The sequence below is a fragment of the Plasmodium berghei genome (genome assembly GCF_900002375.2).
Source record: "Plasmodium berghei ANKA genome assembly, chromosome: 12".
Lineage (NCBI taxonomy): Eukaryota > Apicomplexa > Aconoidasida > Haemosporida > Plasmodiidae > Plasmodium > Plasmodium berghei.
The window spans coordinates 577,783-604,226 of NC_036170.2; the positions used below are offsets into that span (position 1 = coordinate 577,783).

Here is a 26,444-nt window from a genome sequence, read left to right on the forward strand (position 1 = left end):
TTTATAAAATAATTTAAAAAAATATTTAAATAAAAAATTGCAATTTTTGATAAATTCTATGTTTAATACCTAAAGTGTACTATTATATAAACAGCATTGTTTATATATAGTTTGTATGGTAAATTTAAGCAGAATAACTAATAGTTGTTTTTTATATGGACAAAAAAAAGCATATTTTTTAAATTATTGCATATTTTTTTAATATTTTCATAATTATACATGTTTGATTACAAAAAAATGGAAAAACATCATGTGACAAAAATATGCATAAATCAATCGGGTAGTAAAAATACATATGCTTGAATCAAAATGTGAAAAGGTGTGTGAAATTGTAAAATTTCCAAATATAAATGAAGGAAAATATAAAAAAATATATTATTATATGTTTAATACATATATTAAATCGATTGATATATAGATAATACATTTCCACATATTTACTGCGAATACAGTTTATTATAATTTATTATGTGAATGAATAGACTGCAAATAATTTGTAGTTTTATGAGCATTACTTATTCAACAAAATTAACATGGATATTTTTTTCACAAAAAAAAAACAATATACACATATATGTATATGTTTCCATTTTCAATGTGTAAACACTGAACATAATGGTTTATTTCCGAAAATACCAAAATGATGAAAATACTGATATTAAAAAAAATATAAAAAAGAAATTTGAATATGGATAATTATTAATTGAGGTTTTAAGAATATAATAAATATGATTTAAATTTTTTTTATTTTTTTTTATATTTCCATTTTTTTTTGTGTGTGTAATATCTTTAAAATTTTGTATTCCTTCATGCCCCCATATTTTCATTATTTTGCTGTCTTCAATAATGTATTTATAAATAGGTGGGATAATTCCTATATAATTATTTTTATCATTTTTTCCAGTATATTTTTTGGTATATTTATTTATATAATAAAAAAAGTAACTATTATTAAATCGTGAAAAATAATCAAAAAGATCAACCTCGTAAATATTTTTCTCAGTTCCCAATAAATTTGTATAAGGAAGCAAAAAATTTTCATCTAATTTTACAAAATTAAAAAAAACAGGTTTTAATTTTTTTTGATTTTTGGGGCTATATTTATCTGCACACAAATAAGTAATGCTTTTAGTCATATTATATATAATTTTTTCCATTTTTTTTTTTTTTTTAATTTCTTTAATATAATCATGATTTTTATTATTAATATATTGCATAGCATAAAAATGATCTGTTAAATATATATCATATTTTTTGCATATTTCTTTATAATTTATAATAAATTCATAGTAAATATATTGAAAAAAAATTTCCACAAGTATATGTTTTTTTATTATTTCTTTATATATATCTATATGTTTATATAAAATATAGTATGGATAATATAAATAGACATTTCCCTTTTTTTTATTATATCTACCCTTTTTATATTTCTCCCTTTTATTTTTTATTTGTTTATTTATTTTTATTATATCACAATTCTTATCTTCTTTTAAACCCATTTTAGGAATTACATTTATTTTTTCTTGGCTATCAATTTTATCCCTTTCTTTTTCTTCATAATCATTTTTATTATTAAATATATTTGATTCTATTTTAAAAATTTTGAGATTTTCTGTAGCATCTATTATATTTACATCAGATTGTGAATCGATACTTTGGGTTTGATTCATAATATTACTATTATCCGATTCGTCTGTTTCAACTCCACTTTTTTCAAGCCTCTTATTTGATTTTTCACCATGGCTATAATTATAAAAATTTATCAAAGATCGTTGAATTGCTTTATTTTTTTTTTCTTTTTGTCGAGTTTGATAATTATAATAATATAAAATAAATGGTGAACTATATATTGGAGAAAAAGGTGGAAATGATATTTTTTTTTTCATTTCTTTTAAAAATTTATCAAAAGATATTTTATGAGTCATATAATAATATGTCTTGTTAATAATATGTTCAACATCTATATTTTTCCAATTTAGATTTTGAAAAATGTAATGTATTTCGGTATACATGTTATTATATAATAAATATTTTTTTTTCTTATCAACTATTTCTAATAGTTCTTTTTTTTTATGCAATATAATAGAACTTGTAAAATAAATAATAAAAACACCATCATTTGATAATAATATATCAAATAATCTAGCTAGCTTATTAAATTCCGTGATGACATGTGCATAATATGTAACAACCCAACTTAAGCAAAAAAAAAATTCTGTTCCACTAAGTTGTAATGAACTTTTCTTAATTTCTGTTTTATTATCTTTGCTTTTTTCATAATTTTTATTTTGTAATGTTTTTTGTTGGTTTTCATTATTTTGATTATTACGATATTGACTGTTGTGTTTTTTATTTTCACATTCTTGTTCATTTTGTAATATACAAAAAACATTATATACTTCTTCATCCAAATATCTTAATAATAATCCAACACCTTTAAATGTATTTTTAATTGAAACATCCAAAGACAATGTTAAATAATCTATCATGTAGAATAAAAGAAATCTTTCACAAAGCAAATAAACTATATATTCTTTTTTTTTTTTTTTTTTTTTATATTTTATATATTTTTCAATTTTAATATTATTAAGTATACATATTTTTTCAATATATTTTTCTTCTATTAAAAACATATTACTAATATTGTTTTGGAGAATATCGTATTGATCGTCTTCCTTTTGCTTTTTTTGTCCACCAATATTTACATTAATAGCTCCATTTTTTTCATTATGCGAATTTATCGATTTTTTTTTTTTTACTTTACACAAGTTTGAACAAGCTGGGTCGATAAGACCCGTTTGACAATGCGTGTATTCTTCAGAAGGTGCACTAAATTGGCAACATGCTGAAAATGGATGAATAAAATTAATACCAATGTTGTTTTTATTTGTATGGGTCATATAATAACGCTGTTTATGAAATGGTAAGTTAATGTGATTATATTTTTTTTCAAAAATATCTCTACATATTTTATTTATAGCATATTTGTATATAAAATGCTCTAAAAAAACATATTTTTGATATTTCATAAAAAAATTATGAAAATAAACAGTTAAGAAAACTAAACAAACATCATGAACTCCTTGAGCATAATATATTTTATTAGAATGCTTATATAAAATACTACAGATAATATTTTTTAAAATATATTGATATTTTTTTTTAATTTCATAAATAATATTTTTATGTATATTCCATGTGTTTACACTTCTTTTTACGTCTTTCTTAACTTGCATTCTTTCATTTTCTTCTAATAAAACACTATCAATTAGCCATTTATTTAAGTTACTATTTAAATCATAGTTATATTTTATGCTATTTTGTAAATATAAAGATGCTGGATTTGCATTTATATCGTTTTTTATGTTGTTTGATTTATATTTGTTAATTATATGATCAACTATATATATATCTACTTCTAATACATTTTCATATATTATTTTTAACAATTTAATTATAAAATTTTTATTAATTTTTTTATCATAATTATTATTTTTATTTCTTTCTTCAAAATTTAATAATAAATTTACAACTTGTTTTGAATTTTTTTTAATAAATCTTTTTGTTTTTTTGTTAATATTACCAAATGATAATTTTGTCTTTTTTTTAACTTTATTCAATTTTTTTTCAAAATATAATTTTAGAATTTTAGAATATTTATTACTTCCTTTTTTTTTACGAATTTTTTTCATCATAAATTCGTAATCAAAAGATTTTGGTGATAAAAAAAATCGAAGAGGGCATTTCTTTTCACTATTTTTTTCATTTAATTTATTTGATATATCATCACTATTATTTTTATAACAATAATCATTGGGTGATAACAATGTTGATGTTGTACTACTTTTGTTTTCTATAGGATGCCTAGAATTATTTGAATAATCTGAATGTTCAGAAAATTTTTTATTTTGAAATTCTTCTGAAGAATATTCATCCAAATTAGATAAATGGATAAAGAAATCAAGTTCGGTATTTTCTTTTGGCGAAATATATTTATACAAATAATTTCTATGATATTTTTTATCATTTGCAAACAAATTTGTACATTTTATTTGCCTACTATTATTTTCTGTTTGTTCTAGCATTTCATTCGTATTTTCTTTGCTATATTGTGCATTATTTTTTTTGCTTTTTTTTTTTATATTAATCAAATTTTCATTTTTATCTTTTTTTTCTGATAAAAAGCCATTTATTGTATTCCTGTTTCCGAATATGCATTTTTTTTTTCTTTTTCGTAAACGCATAGATGAAAAATCAGGATTGAAAATATCTTTCCTAGTTGAATTGGGAATTATATTGATACCTCTGTTTGTTAAGTCGTTCTGTTCAATTTTATTTTCGGCATTTTTATTTATTATATTATTCCCCCTGTCTTTACCGAATAAACTAGTTAATGTTTCTGATTTTTCATTTTGATGAATATCAGAATTAGTTTTTTCTATTAAATGTTTTGAAATTTGAAAATTAGAAATTTTATTATATTTTTTATTTTTTGTCTTTTCAATAATATTGTCATTTATATGAGAAGTAACAACAGAAGTTGTACAAAATTTTAATGATCTATATTGTGGTTTATTCCATATAAATTTAAAATGATTAGAAAAGTTATATATAAATTTATTTATATACTTTTTACATAATATATTTATTGGATGTTCATTATATTCCTTATTTTTTGATAAATTAATATTAAATCCAAGTAACAATAACCATATTTTTTGTCTTATTTGATTATTTTGAAATCCACCTTGTGTATATGAACAAGATTTTATTATTTGATATAACTGTTTTTTTTCATTATTCGATACATTTTCATATATTTTTAAAATATTTTTAAAAATTTTTAATTTTTCATTGTTTCGTTCATCATATTTATCAAAATAATTTTTATATACAATTACATCATCAAGTAAACACAATTTCTTCTCATATTTTTTATTATCTGTATTATAATGTTTATGTATATATATATATCCATTTTTTTTTTTTATTTGAAATCTTCTTTTATTATATATTTCAGAATCACTATAATTTTTCTCCCTATATATAGAATATTTTTTTTTATAATTTTTTTTTTTTTTATACAAATATTCAAAATCTATACAACTATCGTATTCTACATCCCTCCTCTTTTTTTTTGCAGAAGGCTTCATGTTAAAAAATTGTGTATATACGTTACCTTTAATTTTTCATAACTGTTCGAAAAATAGTAGGATATAAATCAGTCAAAATGCGATAAAGCAAAAAATGTTATGCATTCCACACATAATATATACAGCATACATACATATACATTTTAACGTATCCTAACACTATATTAAACTATGACTTGTATAAAATATTGAAAATATGACTACCAAATAAACTTTATAGATTGTTTTATTTAATAATTTGTATAAACTCATGAAATGATAACACTGTGTTAACGTGTGGCTGACCATGTATATGTGTGTATACATATAAAACAAATATCCTTAAAAACAAACAAAACGAAATAAAATTAATTACGCACTTAAATTTATTTGAGCAATTACTACGAATATACATTGGTATATTAAAAGTGAAATAATATGGTTATTGTTTTAAAAAAATTAAAAGACAAATATGTGCACATATGTATTAACACGCCATATGATACATACTCATTAAAAAAAAAAAATTATGGTATATAGTAGGTATTCTTATAAATATATTATATATATACATATATATATATTTTTTTTACGGAAAAAAAGCTAGTTCACAAACAAAACTATAAAAAATAATAACAATATAATACTACTCATATGAAAATGTTTTGTGTTTTTTACAAATACAGAAAATTTTACAATAGAATGCAGCTATAAAGTTATATCATCACATGTCTCATTATGTATATAAAATGAATAAGCTTTTGTATTTTATAATTTATTTACATTTATTATTTTTAAATTATAAAGAGCTAACAAAATATTTTCAATTAAATTGTATTAATATTTATGTACATATACACACATATTTTATTTTAACTTTATATAGAAATATAGCATTCTTAACGGTTAACATTCTTAAAATTATTTCGATGCATTTGAAAATTTATATATGGATAATTATAATAATATGCTGATGTGGAAATACAAAATAATTTTATATTTATAAGGATACTGATTTAAAATCACAATAATAAAAAAAAGCCATATACACGCAATGTATAAAAACAAAAAACAAACAAATTGTATAATGAAATAAACTTGTAAATATATTATACATATGTTATATATAATATGTATATTTTTTTTCACATATTATATATAAAAATGTTGAATTGAAAAAGGAATATTAAATATTAGCGATTTTTTTTATTAAATTAAAAGCACATTATATATTTATAATGGGTATGCACAAGCTTATTTGCCATATTACATACAAATAAATATGCAATGTAAAAAAAAATTAAATATCAAAAAAAAAGAAAATATGTTCGAAAAATTATACTATTATTATTCAAGTTATAAATTTTAAATAACCATATTCTTTTCTTTTTTTTTTTTAAATTATACTTTAACACTGAAGAAAAAAAAATAAATAATACTACATAGTGTTATTCATTTTAAAAATAATATGCTACAAATATAAAAAAATTTCCTCTTTTTTTTATTGCGATATTTATATATTATTTTCTTTTTAAAATGCCACTTAATATACAGGTTAATTAATATATATAACCAAAACTATATTCAAAATTCAAAACAAATAAAGAAGAGAAAAAAACAGAGCGTATATATATATATATATATATATATATATAATCACATTTGTGTCCATGATACAAAAGTTGTATAGTTTCCATTTTATAACGTCTTTTATATTTTTTGCATTTTTTTTAATATTTATTTTAATAGGGAGGTAAAAAAAAACCCTTGAAGGCAGCCAAAAAGGGGCCAGTCGAATTAACAGAGGAAGATATAGCTTTTAAAAAAGAAATGGCGGAAAAGAAAAAGTAAAAATAAAAAGAATTAAACATACATATACAATATATTCATATATATGTAGTTATATATACCATTATACATTTTTAAATCTGAAAAAAAAAATATATCTCATAAAATAGCACACAACATGTTATCACAATTTCTTTATCCCTTATATTTTTTATATATTATATATATGAATATGCATACATTTGCTTTGCCATTTTTTTTTTATCAATTGTTTTTAGGGCTGAAGAAGAAGCTAAACAAAAATTATTAAAGGCAAAGAAAAAGTAGACACTAGTTTTTTTTAGATATATAGAATATTCATATTTTATATTTATTGCAAATAAAATTGAAGAAATTGCACAAAAATCTTATTTTTTTATTTTTATCACATTCTTAGCATGAATATTGTGTTTTTTTTTCTCTTTTTTTAAGTTTCATATTTATCGATAAAATATGAAATAATTATGTAATGATGTTGATATAAAAATTTTAAATAACATTATATTAAAACAAATTAGTAACATTATTTAAAAAGTAATAATATTTAAGAAAAAAAAAATTATTTATATACTATTAAAATTATTTTGTTTGGAAAAATATATCACTATTATTTGGTATTATTTTAATAATCTTAGCAGTTTTTCATTATATATTTTCAAATAATATGAGAAATAAAATCAAAATTACTAAAAATTAAATATATAACTAAAAAAAGAAAACAACGTATCGTTAAATAATAATGATACAATGCCTATGTATATTCATAAGTTGTAATATTGTGTAATCGTTTTTTTTGCTCGTACTGCAAATATACACATAAATAAATCGATCATGTCAACATTATTTTAATTTTGACTAATGTTATATTAATATCCTAATGAAAAAATGCCACCTTTATATATTAAAAACGTTCTTTTCATTTTAGAACAAAGCTGATAATGTTGTTTTTAATAAATTGACGATTACTTCATTTATTTAATTCACAAAATATAAAAACAATTTATAGTTTTAGTTTATTATTTGGCATATATTTTTTTTTTCACCAAATTTACCACATTTTATTTATTCGTTTTTCATATTTAAGTATATTATACCTTAAATATGTCATTATATAAAATAAAATATAGTGGCTACTTAAAACACAATTCTAATATTTGTTATGTAAATAATATTATTATAACTTTTTTTTGTGAATTATAATTAATTATGAAAATTAATCAAATTTTCATAAATTTCCAAAAAGGGAAAAATATATTATTGTACTTTTCCTTTTTTAGAATAAGGAAAAATATTAATTTTTAATTTTATCATTCCATTTAATATAAGAAATTTCCAACGAGTTTTTTAAAAAATTAAATATATAGTTAAGGATCATAAAAAAAATATTTGCATATATTTTATAATAATTGGGCGTATATATAAAATATATTTTCCTTACGGTATTAGATTAAGCATAAACTGTGATATACCCCTTTACCACCCAAATATTTCAATAAAAATAAGGGATATTATTATATATTTTTTTAAGTGTACCATTAAATAAAGTGCATAAAAAAAAGTGAACTAAAAAAAAAAATTATAACATATATCTTGTATATATATATATAATATATGTAATACATTACATAATAATATATTATGGCCTATGTAATATTTAAGAAACGTAAAAGAACAAATTATATTATTTGTAAAATTTAACATAAATTAAAAAAATAAATATCATGTGATTATATATATTATTATTTATATATAAAACGTATGGGTATATATAGGGAACTGTATTGTATACATTTTAGCATACTAATTTATAATAAAAATATATGTATATCCAATTAAAAAAATAATATATTTTTTTTTTTAATAATTTACAAAAAATTAAAAGAAATAATTCACAAGCTTAATTTTGTTAATTATTAAATTTAAAATTTTTCGATATTATATTTTCACTTATAAATTAATATAACTGGAAAAATGGCAGTTGGAAAAAATAAAAGAACATCAAAAGGAAAAAAGGGTGGAAAGAAAAAGGTCACTGATGTTTTTACCAAAAAAGAATGGTATGACCTTAATGCTCCTAAAATGTTTATGGTTAGAAAATTTGGAAAAACTTTAGTTACTAAAACTATTGGAAAAAGTAAGAAATAAAAATAAAATAATTTGAAAAATAAGTTACAATTTTTTTTAAACATATATATGGCTATATATTGTCCCTGTTTGCATTATATTTTGTTCGAAATATATAACTATCTATATATTTATTTGTACATATATCGTTTTCAAAATGTTGTATATCATGAGCAATGATAGCGAATTAAAGTATATTACTATATTATATGCATGTAAATAAATTGAGTGAACATGTTATATTTGTGAACTTACTATATCATGGTGTACCTCATGTAATTTATGTTTAAAAAGTATACATTTTATATCCATTTTTATGCATACATATTCGTATTATATATATGTGCACTTCCCCTTAAAAAATATGAACTGTGCATGCTAGTATGCGCACCAATAGGTGCTTTGACATTTTTCTAACAATCCGTTTTTTTTGTATATCACGTAATACATATATGTTTTATTTTCCGAATTTTACATTAATATATTTTTTTTAACAAATGACAGAATTGGCAACTGACGGTTTAAAGGGTAGAATTTACGAAGTTAACTTAGCCGATTTAAATAATGATGAAGATCAAGCTCATAAAAAAATTAAATTAATATGTGATCATATCATAAACAGAGATTGCTATACAGACTTTTGTGGATTAAGTATAACCAGGGACAAATTATGCTCATTAATTAGAAAGGGGTATACCTTAATAGAAGGATGTACTGATGTCAAAACTATTGACAATTATCATTTAAGAATGTTTTGTATTGCTTTTACCAAAAAAAGACCTAACCAAACAAAAACCACTTGTTATGCACAAACTAGCCAAATTAAAAAAATCAGAAAAAAAATGGTCGATATTATGCACGCTGAAGCTAGTAAAGTTTTATTAAAAGATTTAGTAAAAAAAATAATTCCTGAATCAATAGGAAAAGAAGTTGAAAAACAATGTAAAAAAATATTTCCATTACAAAATGTTTTAATTAGAAAAGTTAAAATCTTAAAAAGACCAAAATTAGATATTTCTAAATTAATGGAATTGCATTCAGATCCAAAAGAAGATTCAGGAAAAAATGTTAAATCTTTACCTGAATCAAAGGAAGCTACTAACATTTTAACTGCTGAGCTTAAACATTAATAAAGAAAAAAATTTACAGAATTTGGAAAAAAAATAATATCCCATTATGCACATTTTGTTGTGTATGTATATAAAAATATGTTATTTTTAATTTTTTTTAATTCCAACATTATATATATATATATGTATGTACTTGTGCATATTTTGCACTTGTATGTGAATAAATTCCTTTTTTATGAATTAATTAATGAATGGAACTTTAATTTATTTTTTAAAAAAAAAAAATAAACAGCTTTTATGGAAAATTTAATATAGATATATATTTTTATCAAAAATAAATAAGTACAATTTTAAAACGTATGTTATAATCCATATCAAATAGATTATATACTTTTACAAAATAATAATAGTAATTACAATAAAGTTGTATATATATATATATATATATAGGAAGGGATAAATAATTCCAATTAATAAAATAGAAAGGTTTTATGTCTAGTAAACTCCTTTTTTGTTATTATTTCCATGGCCAATATTTCTGAAATTAATTAAAAATATGTACAAATTTTCGTCCTAGTTTTTACCAATGCTTTTTAGTCGTATTAATAATGGCCTTAATTCTGTAATAACAAAAATTAAAGTATATTAAAATGAATAAAATTGCAAAAACATATATTTTTAATTTTATTTATTGTATCTTTTATTTTATGTACCCTTATCGTTTTGATACTGTACATGTGTTTTCTTAAAAATTCCGCATATTTTCAAAAGCAAACCCTTCAAATGTCAAAAAATTGAAAAATCGATTATCTGTTTTATGTGCATTATACATATTCGATTATGAATTTTTATTTAAAAATGTGTACATATATATATGAACTGTAAACAAAATGCATAAATGTTTACATTCAGCATATTTGAGTGTTTGGAAATTTCAAGGTCAATTATTTTCATTTGTTCCTGGAACTCTTTTTTAATCTTCTCAATAATTAAATCTTTGCTCACAAGAATATTTTTATTTTTCTCTCTAAGTTCTACTATTATTTATATTTTTTTATTGATTTAAAATGAAATATTAATTAAAAAAAAATGTATTATACTGTTAATAACATCAGGAAAAAGAATTTAATATGAAAAAAATTAAGACAAAATAATAATAAAAAAGAAGGTACATATATGCATATCAATTAATTATATATCGATTAATTACATATTTCATTATATGATTTTTCAGACAACAATGCCAAGTCCCCTAGCATTTCGTAAATGTCTTTTTCAATGTTTTGGTATTGATTTAGTATATTTTCATATTCATTTATAAAGTTTTTATAATTGGCATTGTTTTTTATTTCAAGTTCTTTAATATTTTTTATTTTGTCTATTCGTTGTTCTTTTAGTTCACTTATTAATTTTGTTTTTGTTTCTGCATTTGAAGATAATTAAATGTATTGTGTCAAAAATGAAGTGTTACAAAAATATGAGAATTATAAAGGTAAAATAATTATAGCATTAAAATTGGGAAGGATAATAAAAGTAAATTAATATGCTACCTAAATCATTTTTTATCGTTTCGATTTTTTCTTTCAGCTCTTTAGCTTTAAGAAGGTGTATTTCCTCTTTTTTTTTGTTTTTATCGATAATAGAACTCATTTTTTTTTTGTCAATTTTTATAATTTTTGTTAAAAAATAATTTAAAATACCTTTAAGGTGTGTGTAGCAATTATAATTCCAAAATATTTTTAGTTATAAAAAAAGTTAAGAAAAAACTCATAAAAGTATAGAGTAAAAAATATATATTTATACTCGTGTAAAAGTGTACATTGTAAATATTTAATAAGTTAAACATTTTAGCAATAATAAAATATATAATATTTTTACATGTTAAAATATGTCCAACGTTATTTATATAAACATATATTTATTTTATGACCATTCTAATGCATATATTAATTTTCCTTTCAAATAAAATTATGACATATTTTTTTGTTCATATAAGTATTTAACAAATTTTCGAAATTATGAAATATTTAAATAAGAAAAAATTGAACTTAAAAAAGGAAAGGAGAAAGTACGAGAAATGTTATCACTTAGACATGCCACTTTAAAAAAAGGAAGAATATATTTATTATATTATATATATATATATATATATTTTTTTTTTTTTTTTAAATACGCAAAATAAAAATGCTTACTGTAATATTTGTTATTTTACAAGTAACATCAAGTTCCTTTAAAAGGTTTTTTTTCATTAAAATTATAAACACACGCACAAAAGGGTATATCGTTATTTAGAAGAAAAAAAAAATATGACGACTTTTTATTTTCTTTTCTTTTTTTCATAAGGTATATATTTTTGCATAATACTGTCGAGAATATATAAAATAAAATGTGTTAAAAAAATGTATTTATAATACATGTATATTTTATATATATACATTTTTTTATATTTTAAGCTAGCAAATAACGGATAACATTCAAAAACACAACTCGTTTTCGCGAACTTTTAAATCTTATATATCCACATGGATTTTTTCCACGTGTTTAAAATAAAAATATTAATTTCCAACTGAATTTATTCTTTTGTATATTATATATTTATTGTTTTACATAAGGGGTAATTAATTTTGTTCTTGAAAAATAACGGAAATAAAATAAAGCAATCATAAGATTTGTTTATTCTTATTCTTATTTTCCCGTGTTTTTTTTTTGTACCTTTGTAAAATTTTATTATTATTTTATTGTTATTATTTGGTTAGATATTTTTGTAAATCAAAAGAATAAGTTATATACCCCCATTTATAGATACTCATATTTGTGAGAAAAAAATAAAAACGGAACAAATTCATGCATGCTTATATATGTATGGATATACAATTTAGTTAATACCATCTATGTATTGATATTATGGACATTTTATTTGTTTTGTCGTTTTTCTAAAATGTTTTTACATAATTGAAATGCATATTAAGACTATTCTGGGGCGGGTATGAAAAAATTAGCATATTTGATACATATGCTCGAAAAACCCTAAAATTCAATTTTTTTTATGAAAAAAAAAACAACAAAATGAACAATAATAACAATAACAGAAAAAACTACAATAATAACTTTTTTAATGAATTCGAGAACGACAAAAAAGAATTGTATAAAAAAAATCCAAATGATTTGGCACCAAATTATGAACAAAACAAAATGGCTAGACATATAGGGAATAATAGTGTGCAAAAAATGGGCCATAAAAAAAATAACCAAAATAATGGAAATAATAATATTAGTGGAAATTGGAATAATTATAACAACAATCGAGGGTATGGGGATTCAAATATGCAAAATAAAGGAAATAAAAATATTTCAATAAAACGAAACTTAATAAGTGGCAAGCCAAATAAAAGTATGGAACATATAAAAAATAATATCATTAAAAATAAAATTTTAAAAAATTTTAATTTGGCTAATAATAGTTCTTCTAACAATACTCATAGTAGTACTATTCATAAAAATGAATTCAGAAAAAATTCAGAAAATAACCAAAATCAGGCAATTCAACACTGCTCGAAAAATTCACAATTTGATAATAATAAAAAAATAACACACGAAAATCAAAACATATATAATTTCCACAATATAACTAATAGTAACTTAAAAAATGCTGGGAACGATAGTTTGAGTGCAAATAATAATATTTACCATAATCCTGATTTTTTTAAAAAAAAAGAAAATTCAAAAAAGACTTTAATAAATAATAACTCAAATATATCCTTAATGGAAAAGAATGATAAAAATAAAAAATTTTATGATTATTCACAAACTTCATCTTTTAAAGGATATAATAATATAACTAAAGAAAAAAATATATTACAAGGCAATACTTCTAATAATAACTATTATCGCACAGAAAAAAAAAACATTAGTAAAATTCAAGCTAGCGAATCTGATACTGGTTTTTCACAACATTCTAACAATAGTTTTTACAATAAAAATAATGAACTATATGGAAATAATGCAATAAAAAAGTTGTATAATAATAAAATTGCTTCAAATTATGTAAAATTTGATAATTCACAAAATGAAAAATATAATTTGGGAACTGAAACAGAATCACGGGGTTTATATTTTAATAAAAAAAATAATGATTCTTATAAAAATGTGTCAGAAAATATGAATAATTATATTATACAAACAAATAATAATTTTAATAATACATCAAATGATTATTCTAAAGGAGCCAATATAAGTGATGAAAAAAATGGCTATGTGTTTGAACAAAATTCTGAAATTCATAACAAAAACATTAATAATGTTAATAATATTGATAAAAGTGACGAGAGTTTAGAAAAAAAAATATATCAAACGATAAGTAATAATAAAGAAGCTCTTAATATTTTATCAAAATATTTTAAAAATATAAATGAAAATGGAAATATAGATCCAGCAACTTTGAATAATATAATATTAGAATGTAAAAATAATAAAGTTTTAGTTAATATTTTAAATGGAATAAAAAAAGAAATTAATAATAATAGTTTGGATAAGTTAACAAATGTAACATATGATAAAGGGGCTATATATAATTATGAAAATAATACAAAGACATGTTTAGATGTAAAACAGTTTGATGTAGAAAATAATAATGATGTTAAAAATAAAAACAATCAAAATATTAAACATATTTTTAAAAGTACGGATTTTGATAATATTAAAAATAAGTGGAATATGTGTATAATAAAATACAAGGATAAAAATGTTTATAATATATTTAACAATGTTGAAAATAGTATAAATGTTAATACAAAAAATATAGAAATATTTAAATCACCATTATTTTGTAGCAACAATTATCATTTATCCAAAAATATATTTTATAGTAATTATAAAATTGTATTAATACATAATGTGAAATATTTACTACTGGAAAATATTTTTAGCTTTAAAACTTTCCCTGAAAAAAAAAACACCTTACAAAACAATTCAAATATACCAGTGGAAAATGCTGATAATAATAAGAATAATCCTAGTGAATATACTTCACCCTTTTCAACCATATCATATGCTGATTCTAGTTTTGATAATTTTTGTCTTTTCTTTAACAATTTTTGTCAAATATCTGAATGGTATAGAAATAAATTAATTTGTTTTCTTGTATACAAAATAATAATTATGGATGAAGAAGAGGATGAATATCACAGTTATTATAGTATTTTTTTGAAGATATTAGACAAAAATACATTTGTTTTTTTTTTATCAGTTTTAATTAATATAATGAAAAATTATTCTTTAAAATTAAAGTATATGATTAATGTTATAGAAAGATTATTACCAGTTTTAGCTAAAAAAAAAGAACAAAAAAAAAATGTAAAAAACCAATACAATTCGATATCAAATAATTATGCTGGTTCAAGTACGAAAAAGTACATACTTTTTAATATACTTTATTTTAAATTACTTCGTTTGTTATTTTATAAAATTGAAAATTTTTATATTCAGAAAAAACATTTATTATTATTATTTTTAAGATATATAAAGAATTTCTTATTAAATATATGTAACTCTACTATAATTACACAATATTTATTTATTAAATGTATAGATTTAATGAATAAATATAATAACCAACAATATATTTTAATAAAAACAATTTCTATGGAAATTTTTTTACAATTATGGAATAATGATTTTTTAAAATTGTCTATTTTAAAAATGGGAAAATCAATAATCAGATTTATTATTTTTATAAGTAATGTAGAATATGTAAATAAAAATATTTTTCCTTTTATTTTATCGTATATTGAAACAGCTAATCAAACAGATGCCCATAGTTATATATCATCATTTATTCAAAATAATAAATACTATAAACAAAAAAAAAAAAGATTAAAACATTTTTTATATTATTTCAACAGCTCTAATGTGTTATCTTTATATTATGATAAAACACAAATAAATAAAACAACTATATCGTTAGACGGAAACATAGAGGACAGAAACGTAGATATTTCAATAAACTATGATCAAAATTCCATTTATGGAAATACAATTTTCGATTTAATACTTCAAATAAAAGGTAGTTTTAATTATTTCAACATTTTAATATCAAAAAATGAAAAAACTTGTCTCGATTTTTTACTTAATATAGATAACTTAAACACCAATTTCCACTTTCATTTATTTTATGACGTGTTTATTCAAAGCAACTTAACAAATTTAGTGAATGAAAATAAATTGGTTTACTACTTCGAGTGGCTTCTAAATGAAAAAGGCGAAAAAAATGAAAAAGGTGAAAAAAACGATCCAGATTGTGGAATAAAAATAAAGGGGATAACTTCTTTGAATGAGCATTTAAAGGAAGAAAAGAATTCCATCACTTTACAAAATAAAAGACAAAACAGTTTTATAGAAAATGAAAACAATAATTTTTCAAAAAAAGCAAAGTATGCCGATATTGTAAATGATAAGTATGATTCCTGTATAATGAATAATGAAAATGAGGAAAAAAGCGATAATGATTTGAAAAATGAAATTAATGAAAATTTATCAAAGTATTACGAAAACACAGAAAACAAAAATTATAATGAACAAGCAAATGAAAAAGTGATGTATTGTTTGTATGAACTATTTAAAAAAAATGATGGAATATTATCAAAAATATACTGTTCCCATATAAAGTTAAGTTTTTTTTTTAATATATTTTTTTATAAGGGTAATGAAATGAGCCGAATATTATCAAGCTCTTTATCTATTTATAGTAGAAAATATAAAAATTTTAAAAGAGGAGATAATCAAAAGGTTATAAAATTTATGAACATAAATAATATCACACATTTTTTGATAATTAAATTTTTGTTGAAATATATAGGTAAAATAAAATGTAATGATGATAAAGATGACATTACGAATACAAAGGACATGGAAAATGAAGAAATGATTTCAAGTTCAGACAAAAACATATTTGCTTGTTATAAGATTTTAGAATATTCCTTGAAAAAAGATATAAACAACGCAAATAGCTTTTTAAATTATATAAATAAAATTATATTACATTTATATGAAAAAAAAAGAGAAAATATAGTTTTAAGTTTAATTATATCCTTTAGTATTTACAATTTCATATCATATATTGAAGGAGGTGATAATAAAAAAACAATTTTAGAAAATATGGAAAAACTTAAACTTATTGATATAGTTAATGATATTTATAAAAATTGTCTTATAGGATTTCTCTTAAAAGGAAATAATTATTTTATAGATGAAGGAACGGGTATTATAAATTTAGAAGATGTATATAATTATGAACTAACAAATCATATGAAAGTAATTCCAAAAAATATTAATAAAGAAATATTTGATCTTGTTAATTTTAAAAAATATATATTTCAAAAAGGGAATTATAAAAAAATTGAAGCTATAAAAATTTGTAAAAAAAATATGATAAATAATTTATATACTTCTGAGATATTAAATTATATTTATTATAATGTCTTATATATTGTTATTCATTTAATCATGAATATACGATTTTATTACACCATATTTTTTAATACATACAAACAAAATATATATAATTTTTCAAAAAAAACTTGTTTTATTTTTAAATTTGAAAACCAAGGCGAATATACCATCAAGACTGCATACTATGATTCTCAAAATTTAGAAAATAATACAAATTTAGATAATTTTTTTTCACAAAATAATCAAACAAATCAGAAAGATGTTAATTTTGATAATAAATACGTTTTATTAAAATTTCAAAGAGATAATTATCATCATTATATAAAAAAAAAAAAATTAATAATCAAATATTACAAAAATGTTAAAAAAAATATAGTTAAAAATTTAAAACAATATATATTAGTGAATAATTCTCATATTGATGTCAAAACGTATATGAAAGATTCTATATATTTCGATATATTATTTACATTTTACAAATCTCCAATATTTATGCAAACAATATATTTTTCTCTTTATTCTAAAAATACAAATAGAGCTATTAATGATAACTCTGTTGAAATAAATTTTAATTTGAAAATTCTGAACCAAATAAAAGATATATTTTCATTTATTCAGCAAATTAATAAAATTGTTTATTTAGTTGTACATAAAGGTTTATTTACTCACAAAGAAATTATATGTATTCTAAACAACTGTATATTTGACAACACTGATATCAATTGTAATAATTTTTGTATTGATTTTTTTTTTTATGAAATAGTTGATACTTCTTATTGTCTAAACAAATATACAAAATGCAATACAATAAATTATAAATCATATTGCAATAATAATAAAACGAAACAAATGACATTGGACCATCAGCATATTTACACAAACGATAGGAACGAAGATGAAATAAATTGGAATGGGACTGAAATAAAAATAAATAACTCAAATATTTATAAATCCAAAAAATTTGGAAAAAGTAAAAATTGGCTATTTCGTTATAGCTACAAAAATGAGGAAAAAAAAAAAAAAAATTATTTTAACGAACTTTTAGATTATATTGTATATTCAATTAATAATAGTTACAAAAAAGAACGGATATTATTTTGGAGTGAATTTTTTTATAGTCTTAAAAATTTTGGAATAATTAATTTTCAAATATTTTTTTATTTATGCTCAATGCTAAAGATGGTTAAAAATATGGACAGAGAATCTAGAGATGAATTTAAAAATAAACAAGTTACAATAATGAAAAAAAAAATAAAAATTGTCGAAAAAATATATATATTATATTTATTTAAAATCGGATTTATTTTAAATATGAACATATATGAAACGTTTGATTTTTTATTTTCCACAATTACAATTGTATTTAATTATTATTTTTTTAATTTTTATATGATTAAAAAGGTCTATAAGATTGATAAAGATAAAGAAAGTGTAGCAAAATCTTTTGCATCATATATAGAAAAAGATATAGAAAATATTATTTATAATTATGATCAAATGGTATTTGTTGAAGCTATCAAATATGTAAATGATTCTATATTTTTACTAAAAAGCATAAAAAATTTGATACTTAAAAGTTACTCATATATTAATATAATTATGCATATTTCACCCCTCAAAGATATTATTATAGATATGAATAATATAACATATTTCCAAATAGATAATGATCAAAATAATAAAATAGACAAACTTTTAGAAAAATATAAATCCTATAAATTTAACAAAAAAATAAAGCAAACAAAAATTGATCCTTTAAATGAAGAATACTGCAAAGATGATTATGAAACTTATGAGGAATCGATATGTTCAGAAAAGTTTAGTTCATCATCTAATGATGAAATTGAAAAATTGGATGGTTATTTGGAATATTTTTCAAGCCATTTTATGAATAATAGTAATAATAACAACAGCAGAAATACTAAAAAAATGAACAGTTTTGAAAATGAGCAGATAAACAATATTAAAAAAATGTGGATTTTCAAAATTTTTAAAAATTTTTATTCCAAATCATTTATTTGTTTTCACAAAAATAAAACTGATGAAAATTTTTATGAAAATAAAAAAAAATTGATATATTTATTTTTCCCAAAATGTGTTAAAAAAAAGAAGAAAACAACGGATTATTGGAATTTTATTTTGGATAAAAAAATTTATGAATTAAGAAAAAGACTAACAAAAGACAATAATTTTATATATATGTCTAAGCAAGCTTTATTGCTTAAATGGATATTTCTACGACTATTTATTTTACATAAATATAAATACAAAACAATGAATAATACCCAAACATTTAATTATATATATAAAAAACTAAATTTAATATATGAAGAAGAAGAATTAATTCGATTTAACATCCCATCCGATTTTAATATGATTTCTTTAGGAAATCAAAATCTTAGATATATTTTTCACATTTTTTTATGTCATATTAATAATAATTTGATTTATTTAATTAATAAATGTATTATAATTTTCAAGACTGAGGAAGGAACATATATTAGTAGAAATACAACAAGTGAACAAAATGAGATAAATAAAAAAAAGCAAAAAATGAAAACAAAAGGAATAGAAAATACAGCAATCGATTGTATAAACTTTTATTCTACTAATTTTTTACTAGCATTTTATCCATATTTAATAAAATCAAGAATTTCTTATGATATATTTTTTAATTTATTCAAAATATATTTCAATCTCTATTTAATAAATAAGCATAATAATCGATTGTCTATAAAATCACCGATTTATATAATTCTTTTAATTTTTTCACATCAAATAACAATTAGTAAATATGTCATATTTTCTTATATTAATAATCTTATAAATTTTATGCATTCATCGTCCTTATCAGACATGTTTTGTCTCGACTCTTTAACGCACCAGATTGTTATGGATAACGTCAGGTATAAGTTGATAAAATCGGACCATATATATATATAGCAAAAAAAATAACACCATTTTCATAAATCAACACTTTTTCGCTTTCTTTCCTTTACAGAGACAGCATAAAATATTTCATGAAAACTGCTACCCAAGAAAATGCTGTGTTTGATGATATAATAATTAGATATGACGCTAATAACATATCACTGTTTTATCATATGCTATTTGGGAACTTTTGATATAAGTTTATTTGAGTAAATAAATAAAAAAATATGCATAAAAAAAATAATATGTACAATAAAAATCAAAAATTTTATTTTCTACTTGTTTGAACAAGACATTTTTTTTGTTTGTTCTTTTCTCTTATAATTTTCCGTTTGTTTTTTTCTTGTAAAAAATTCATAACATATGTACATGTCTATTAATATGGGAAGTCTGTACTGATTTATATATCTACATAATACATACACACACATTTCACTTTTTTTTACAATAGTTATATTTTTTTTTAATACTAAAATGTAATATTTTGCAAACTTGTTTGCGCAGCCCTTTTTGAATTAACTTTTTTTTTTAATCCGTTTGGATTTTTTTGTAATATTGCACAATAATTCTGATTATAATCAAATTATTTTAGTAACAGTCATTTTAATTTCCATTGTTATAGTTCGTTTAAATTGTTTATAAAATTTGAATACATTCCTAGTATTCCTAGTATTTTTAGATGACATTCGAATGAATTTTATCCAACTCTTTTTTTTTATCCTATAATTATTGTTGTTGTTTTATAAGTAGCTAGCTTAATGAATGGTTAGCTACTAACTTCGTGAACTTCGGCCTCCCTTTCCAATCAATCGAAGATGTAATTGATTGATTTCATCAAATATAATTTGAGTAAATAATAAAATAATTTTTAATTTATTCATATCACTTTTATCTAAAGATTTAAAATAATTTCTTTTGTTATATCTAAAATATATTACAATATAAATGATAATAAGTAATATATTCAGAGCCACAAAAAATGAATTTTTATTATATGATGATAAAAAAATAAAATATTTTGAAAATATACTAAGTAATAATTTGGGTTTAAGAAAATTAAAATAAACTAAGAAATCATATCTAAGTAAAGATATAATAAATCCACAAAAAATTGTCATATATTTAAAAAAATATAATTTTATATTTTGAAAACGTAGGGATTTATTTTTTTGGATTATTTCATTATTATCAAATATTTTTCTTAGACAGGTATTTTGAATTTTTTCTAAATCTCTTTTAAGCATATAAATACTTTGATTTGTTTTTAAATCTATTCCTTCATCTATTTTATATAATAAATCATTTAACATATTTAATTCTTTTATATCATCATTCCTTATTTTATTTCTATTATTATAATTATTTTCCTGAGAAAATTTGTTAATGTGTTCATATTCATTATATTTATTTATACTATCATTTGAATCTCTTTTTATTTCACATCCATATTTAAAATCATTATCTTCACCCCGGTTATATTTGATTTGTCTACTTCCTACTTCATCTATTTGTTCTGGATCAAATAAAGATAAGTCATTTAATTTACAATAGTTATTTTTATTATGTCTATTTTTATTTAAATAAGAATTCAAAGGTTTATCATGGGGTGAAAAATCCTCAGGGATACTTCTTCTTATATGATAATGTTTACCAGAACGTTCATATAAATTTTTATTTGAATCAATGTAATTGTTTTTTTTATGCACACTATTATTATTACCATCTGTCGAGTGTGCAAAACCATTTTGTTCATTTAATTTTCTTTCAATATTATTACCAGCATATTGATTGTTATATTTGTAATCCCCATAATAACTGTATCTATTCATATGTTTTCCAGTTTTAGTAAACATTAATGAAGGTTTTTCATATTTCCAATTTTCTCTTTTAAGGACATCATGAGGAATTTCAGGTAAATAGATTGTCAGGAATTCTAAAATTTTATATGAATCATTAAGATTATTAATATTGTACTTTAATTTATTTGCTTCATCAAGTTTGTAAATTTTTTCAACATTTATTATTTTTCTTTCTTTTGTATTTAAATATGTATTTATACTAGAATGGATTAAACTATAAATAGTTGTAATAACTTCATATAATAATACTAAAACAAAAATACTCATATTTTTTAAGCAATCTCCATAATTTATTTTATTTTCAAATATTTTATCAATATGATTTTTTACCTTATCTTCTCTTTTCATTTTATTTTCATCAATATTTCTATTGGAATTAATATTAATATCTCTTTTTTTCTTTGTTTTATTTCTTGTATAATATTTATGATCATATATTGAAAATTCACTATAATTTTTATTATCATCATGTCGTATTCTTGTCTTTTTATTCATATGATATTGTTCATCTTCATCTTGATTATCAATTATGTTTTCACTTTCATTATTAGCATTCATTATTTTATCCTTAAATGAATTATAACTTTTTGTTAAAATTTTTTTAAAAATACTTTCTTCTTTTTCTTCGTCTACTCGTTCTTTATCTGAATCATCATAATATCCTTTTGAATTTAAATAATTGAATCTATTATCTATAGTATCATGTATATATGGCCTATGTGCCATTCCTTGGTAAGCATATTCTTCATCATGTTTATTTATTTTGTGATAATTATTATATTGGATATTTGCTTTGTCTTCTGATATGAGATATTCATTATTTTTAAAGATTGTTTGTTGTTTTTTCTCATTAATATTTTGATTGGTTATAATTCTTTTTAACATTTTTGGAAAAATAAATAAATTTTGGAATGATTTGATAGATCGATTAAAAAATTCATTTATTTTTTCAATTTTGTCATTTTTTTTATTTTCTTTAATATTTTCATTTTGAAGAATATCAAAATTTCTGTTATATTCGACTTCTTCACCACTATTATCATAAGGATTAACCATATTAATATGTTGTTTAAATATATTTAAATTTCTTAAAAAATGTTGAGTCAAATAAAATACAACTCTATATAAATTTATTTTTTCTATTATATCAATCCTTGTTATACAGATCGTTACTTTACTAATTTGGTTTTGTAAAAGATAATTCATAATTTTTAATAACCTATTACTTATAGAATATGTATTTGAATCTATAAAAATAAATATTATATCTACATATTTAGACATGTTTAATATCAATTCATCGTAATCATGGTCATCTACATCAGTGATTCCGCTAGTATCTATAAATGATACTGAATTGACTCTGTTCATATATTTGGTTATTTTATTTTGATAGCATAATTTTCCATAAATATAATTTTTTAAATTTTTAGATTTTTCTTTTAATTTTTTAAATGGTTTAAATATGCTAAAACAATTTTCCCCTGAAAGAATAACATTTTTATCATTTTCTCCCACAAATCCATGTTCATAATAATTATCCCCATATTCGTTATTCCCATAATATCGATTATTGTAGTAGCTTTCATGAAATTTATCTAACCCAAGTTGATAGTTATTATTTTTAAAATTTTTAAAATTGAATTTGTAATTTCGTTTTACATCTATGTATGTCATTTGGTTTCCTTTGGGGATTCTATTAGTATTTTGTACATAAGATTCAGTGAACCAATTAATAAAAGAACTCTTTCCGCTTTGTGTATTTCCTAATAATAATACAGTAGTTTTTTTACTAAATACAGATATATCCACATTTAGATAATCACTTATTATGTTTAAATTTAAGTCGTTAACGCATATATTATTGTTAGAATTATTTATACTTTCTAATTTTTTATATTTAGTTTTCTTGTAATAAATTTCTTCAATTCTGTCCAACACAACATTTGAAAAATGGCTATCTTCTTCTTCTACCTCATCATCTTCATCATAAATATTGACATTTTCTTGATTTTCAACTTCAATCTTTCTAGATTTTAGATATCTATTCTTGATACCACTATATTTATTTGGATGGGTATATTCCCCCTTACTATTGGAACTATAACAACTATAGCTTTCATCATTTTTTGTATCTTTCTTAACAAAGTTATCTATTTTCGTTTCTTTTTTGATTTTATATTTTTTTATTAATTTATCATATTTTTCAAAAAGTATATCATCTTTTTCAGCATCTGATGCAATATTTTTTTCTAAAAAATTATCATCCTCGTCTTCCTTTTTATTATTCGTTTCATAATAATTATTATTATAAGAATTAAAATTTATTTCTCGAGTTTCATCATCATATTCTTCTTCACAAAAAACATCATCATCTTCTTCCTCATCATTTTCATCAATTTCATAATCATCATCATCATCATCATCTTCATCTTCATCTTCTTCCTCATCATTTTCATCTTCTTCTTCTTCATCTTCAAGAAGACATTCTTTTTCATTGTTAAAATTATTATTTATTGTTTTATCAATCCCTTTTTTGCACTCATAATTATTTCCTAAGAAGTTGGGATCTTTTTTTCTCAATAATATATTATTATTAATTAGCCCTATTTTATTTTTTTTATTATGTAATATATTTTTATACGTATTAGGGTTTATTTTGTTATTTTCATCATTCTCATCATTTTCTTGATTAATATACATTTTCAATAAAAAATATAAATAAAAAATACAATGAATTAATAGAACGCCAAATGAGGTATATATATTTTTTTCCTTAAAATTTTGTATCGAAAAAAAAAACAATTTAAGAATTATTTCAAGGTATTGGAAATATGCATATATTTTGTATTTATAGGTAGCCAAGTTGCATATGGTTTCATAATAGCATTGAAAAGAAACACGAAGCTATCAAAATAATTTTTAAAATTGACACATATAAATATGAGGTAATTTTATATATCTACATATATGGATATTTCCCCCTTAAGTATTATATCTATGTTTTGTAGTAAACACAAAGATTGGAAATTTGGGGAATTCTAGGCAGTTTTTTCAATGCATGCCCATTTAGGTATATATTTTGAATTGATACATATGTAATCCTATACTCTTAAGTAATAGGCTTATTGTGTATATACGTATGATCTGTGTTTTTGTTATTTATATTCTCAATTTTACAATATATTTATTATATATGGATATTTTTTCTCCCCTTTTTATTTCAACTTATTTGTGCATACATTTCGAACAATTTTTGAACAATAAGAAACAAAAATGAGTTAAGACAGTAAATATTTTTTTATTTTATCCAAGTTTTACATGAAATAAATTATAAAAATAATAAATAATCAATTAAAATAATTATAAAAAGATGCTAATAAAAAAAATTGCAAAAATATACCAAAGTATAATAAAATAATAAATTAGACAGTGTATTGTGTTAAAGCCATTTTTTTTATTTCTCACACAATTTTGACTTAATTTTTGAGAAAAATATTAAAAAAAATAAATAAAGACGTAGAAACATTAAACATATGATATTTCAAATATGAACAAATATCTTGTAGGTGATTGTACTATACTTTTGAATAACATTATAATTTATTTTTTTTATGAAAAAAAACGTAATCATGATGTTTTCCCTTTAATTAAAATATTTAATCGCATTTTTCAAAATTTTAAATTCTCCTCCCCCTTTTTATGCCTAATTAAATGTAAAAAATTATTATTACGCATTATTCGTCATTTCTTCAAAATATCAGTTCGTATGTAATAATATTCGAAAAGGTGATATAATTTTTTATTTAAATAATTATCTCCTATTTTGTGAAATATTTCAAATGAAGAAAATACCGATATATAAAATTAAAAAAATGTAAAAAATTCGTAACAATAGAATAACATTATATATATGCATATATATATGGGATATTAACCAATTTATTATTTTCCAATGCATAAATTTTATAATTCAGTAATTGACATTTGTAGAGAAATTCACGACTTCTTCTAAAATTGTATATGCATATAATATATATTGTAAAAAAAAA

General features: G+C 20.1%; 6 protein-coding genes across 6 annotated transcripts; 3 read left to right on the plus strand and 3 right to left on the minus strand.

Moving 5' to 3' along the window:
- Positions 1 to 620: 620 nt before the first annotated feature.
- Positions 621 to 5,156, minus strand: PBANKA_1215400 (conserved Plasmodium protein, unknown function; the record flags this gene model as incomplete). Its single annotated transcript, XM_034566213.1, has 1 exon — positions 621 to 5,156. The coding sequence occupies one exon, from the start codon at positions 5,154 to 5,156 to the stop codon at positions 621 to 623; it is 4,536 nt and encodes a 1,511-aa protein (XP_034422832.1).
- A 1,515-nt stretch (positions 5,157 to 6,671) lies between these two features.
- On the plus strand, positions 6,672 to 7,250 carry PBANKA_1215500 (translation machinery-associated protein 7, putative; the record flags this gene model as incomplete). The annotated part of the gene is made up of 3 exons (XM_034566214.1): positions 6,672 to 6,689; positions 6,885 to 6,982; positions 7,202 to 7,250. 3 exons carry the CDS (start codon positions 6,672 to 6,674, stop codon positions 7,248 to 7,250), a joined length of 165 nt encoding a protein of 54 aa, XP_034422833.1.
- Positions 7,251 to 8,933: 1,683 nt separating this feature from the next.
- PBANKA_1215600 (40S ribosomal protein S3A, putative) lies at positions 8,934 to 10,216 on the plus strand (the record flags this gene model as incomplete). Its single annotated transcript, XM_034566215.1, has 2 exons — positions 8,934 to 9,096; positions 9,591 to 10,216. 2 exons carry the CDS (start codon positions 8,934 to 8,936, stop codon positions 10,214 to 10,216), a joined length of 789 nt encoding a protein of 262 aa, XP_034422834.1.
- A 513-nt stretch (positions 10,217 to 10,729) lies between these two features.
- PBANKA_1215700 (conserved Plasmodium protein, unknown function) lies at positions 10,730 to 11,806 on the minus strand (the record flags this gene model as incomplete). The annotated part of the gene is made up of 5 exons (XM_034566216.1): positions 10,730 to 10,776; positions 10,870 to 10,933; positions 11,063 to 11,193; positions 11,367 to 11,579; positions 11,707 to 11,806. The coding sequence occupies 5 exons, from the start codon at positions 11,804 to 11,806 to the stop codon at positions 10,730 to 10,732; spliced, it is 555 nt and encodes a 184-aa protein (XP_034422835.1).
- Positions 11,807 to 13,222: 1,416 nt separating this feature from the next.
- PBANKA_1215800 (conserved Plasmodium protein, unknown function) lies at positions 13,223 to 20,727 on the plus strand (the record flags this gene model as incomplete). Its single annotated transcript, XM_034566217.1, has 2 exons — positions 13,223 to 20,508; positions 20,604 to 20,727. The coding sequence occupies 2 exons, from the start codon at positions 13,223 to 13,225 to the stop codon at positions 20,725 to 20,727; spliced, it is 7,410 nt and encodes a 2,469-aa protein (XP_034422836.1).
- A 579-nt stretch (positions 20,728 to 21,306) lies between these two features.
- On the minus strand, positions 21,307 to 25,095 carry PBANKA_1215900 (conserved Plasmodium protein, unknown function; the record flags this gene model as incomplete). The annotated part of the gene is made up of 1 exon (XM_034566218.1): positions 21,307 to 25,095. One exon carries the CDS (start codon positions 25,093 to 25,095, stop codon positions 21,307 to 21,309), a length of 3,789 nt encoding a protein of 1,262 aa, XP_034422837.1.
- Positions 25,096 to 26,444: the final 1,349 nt, after the last annotated feature.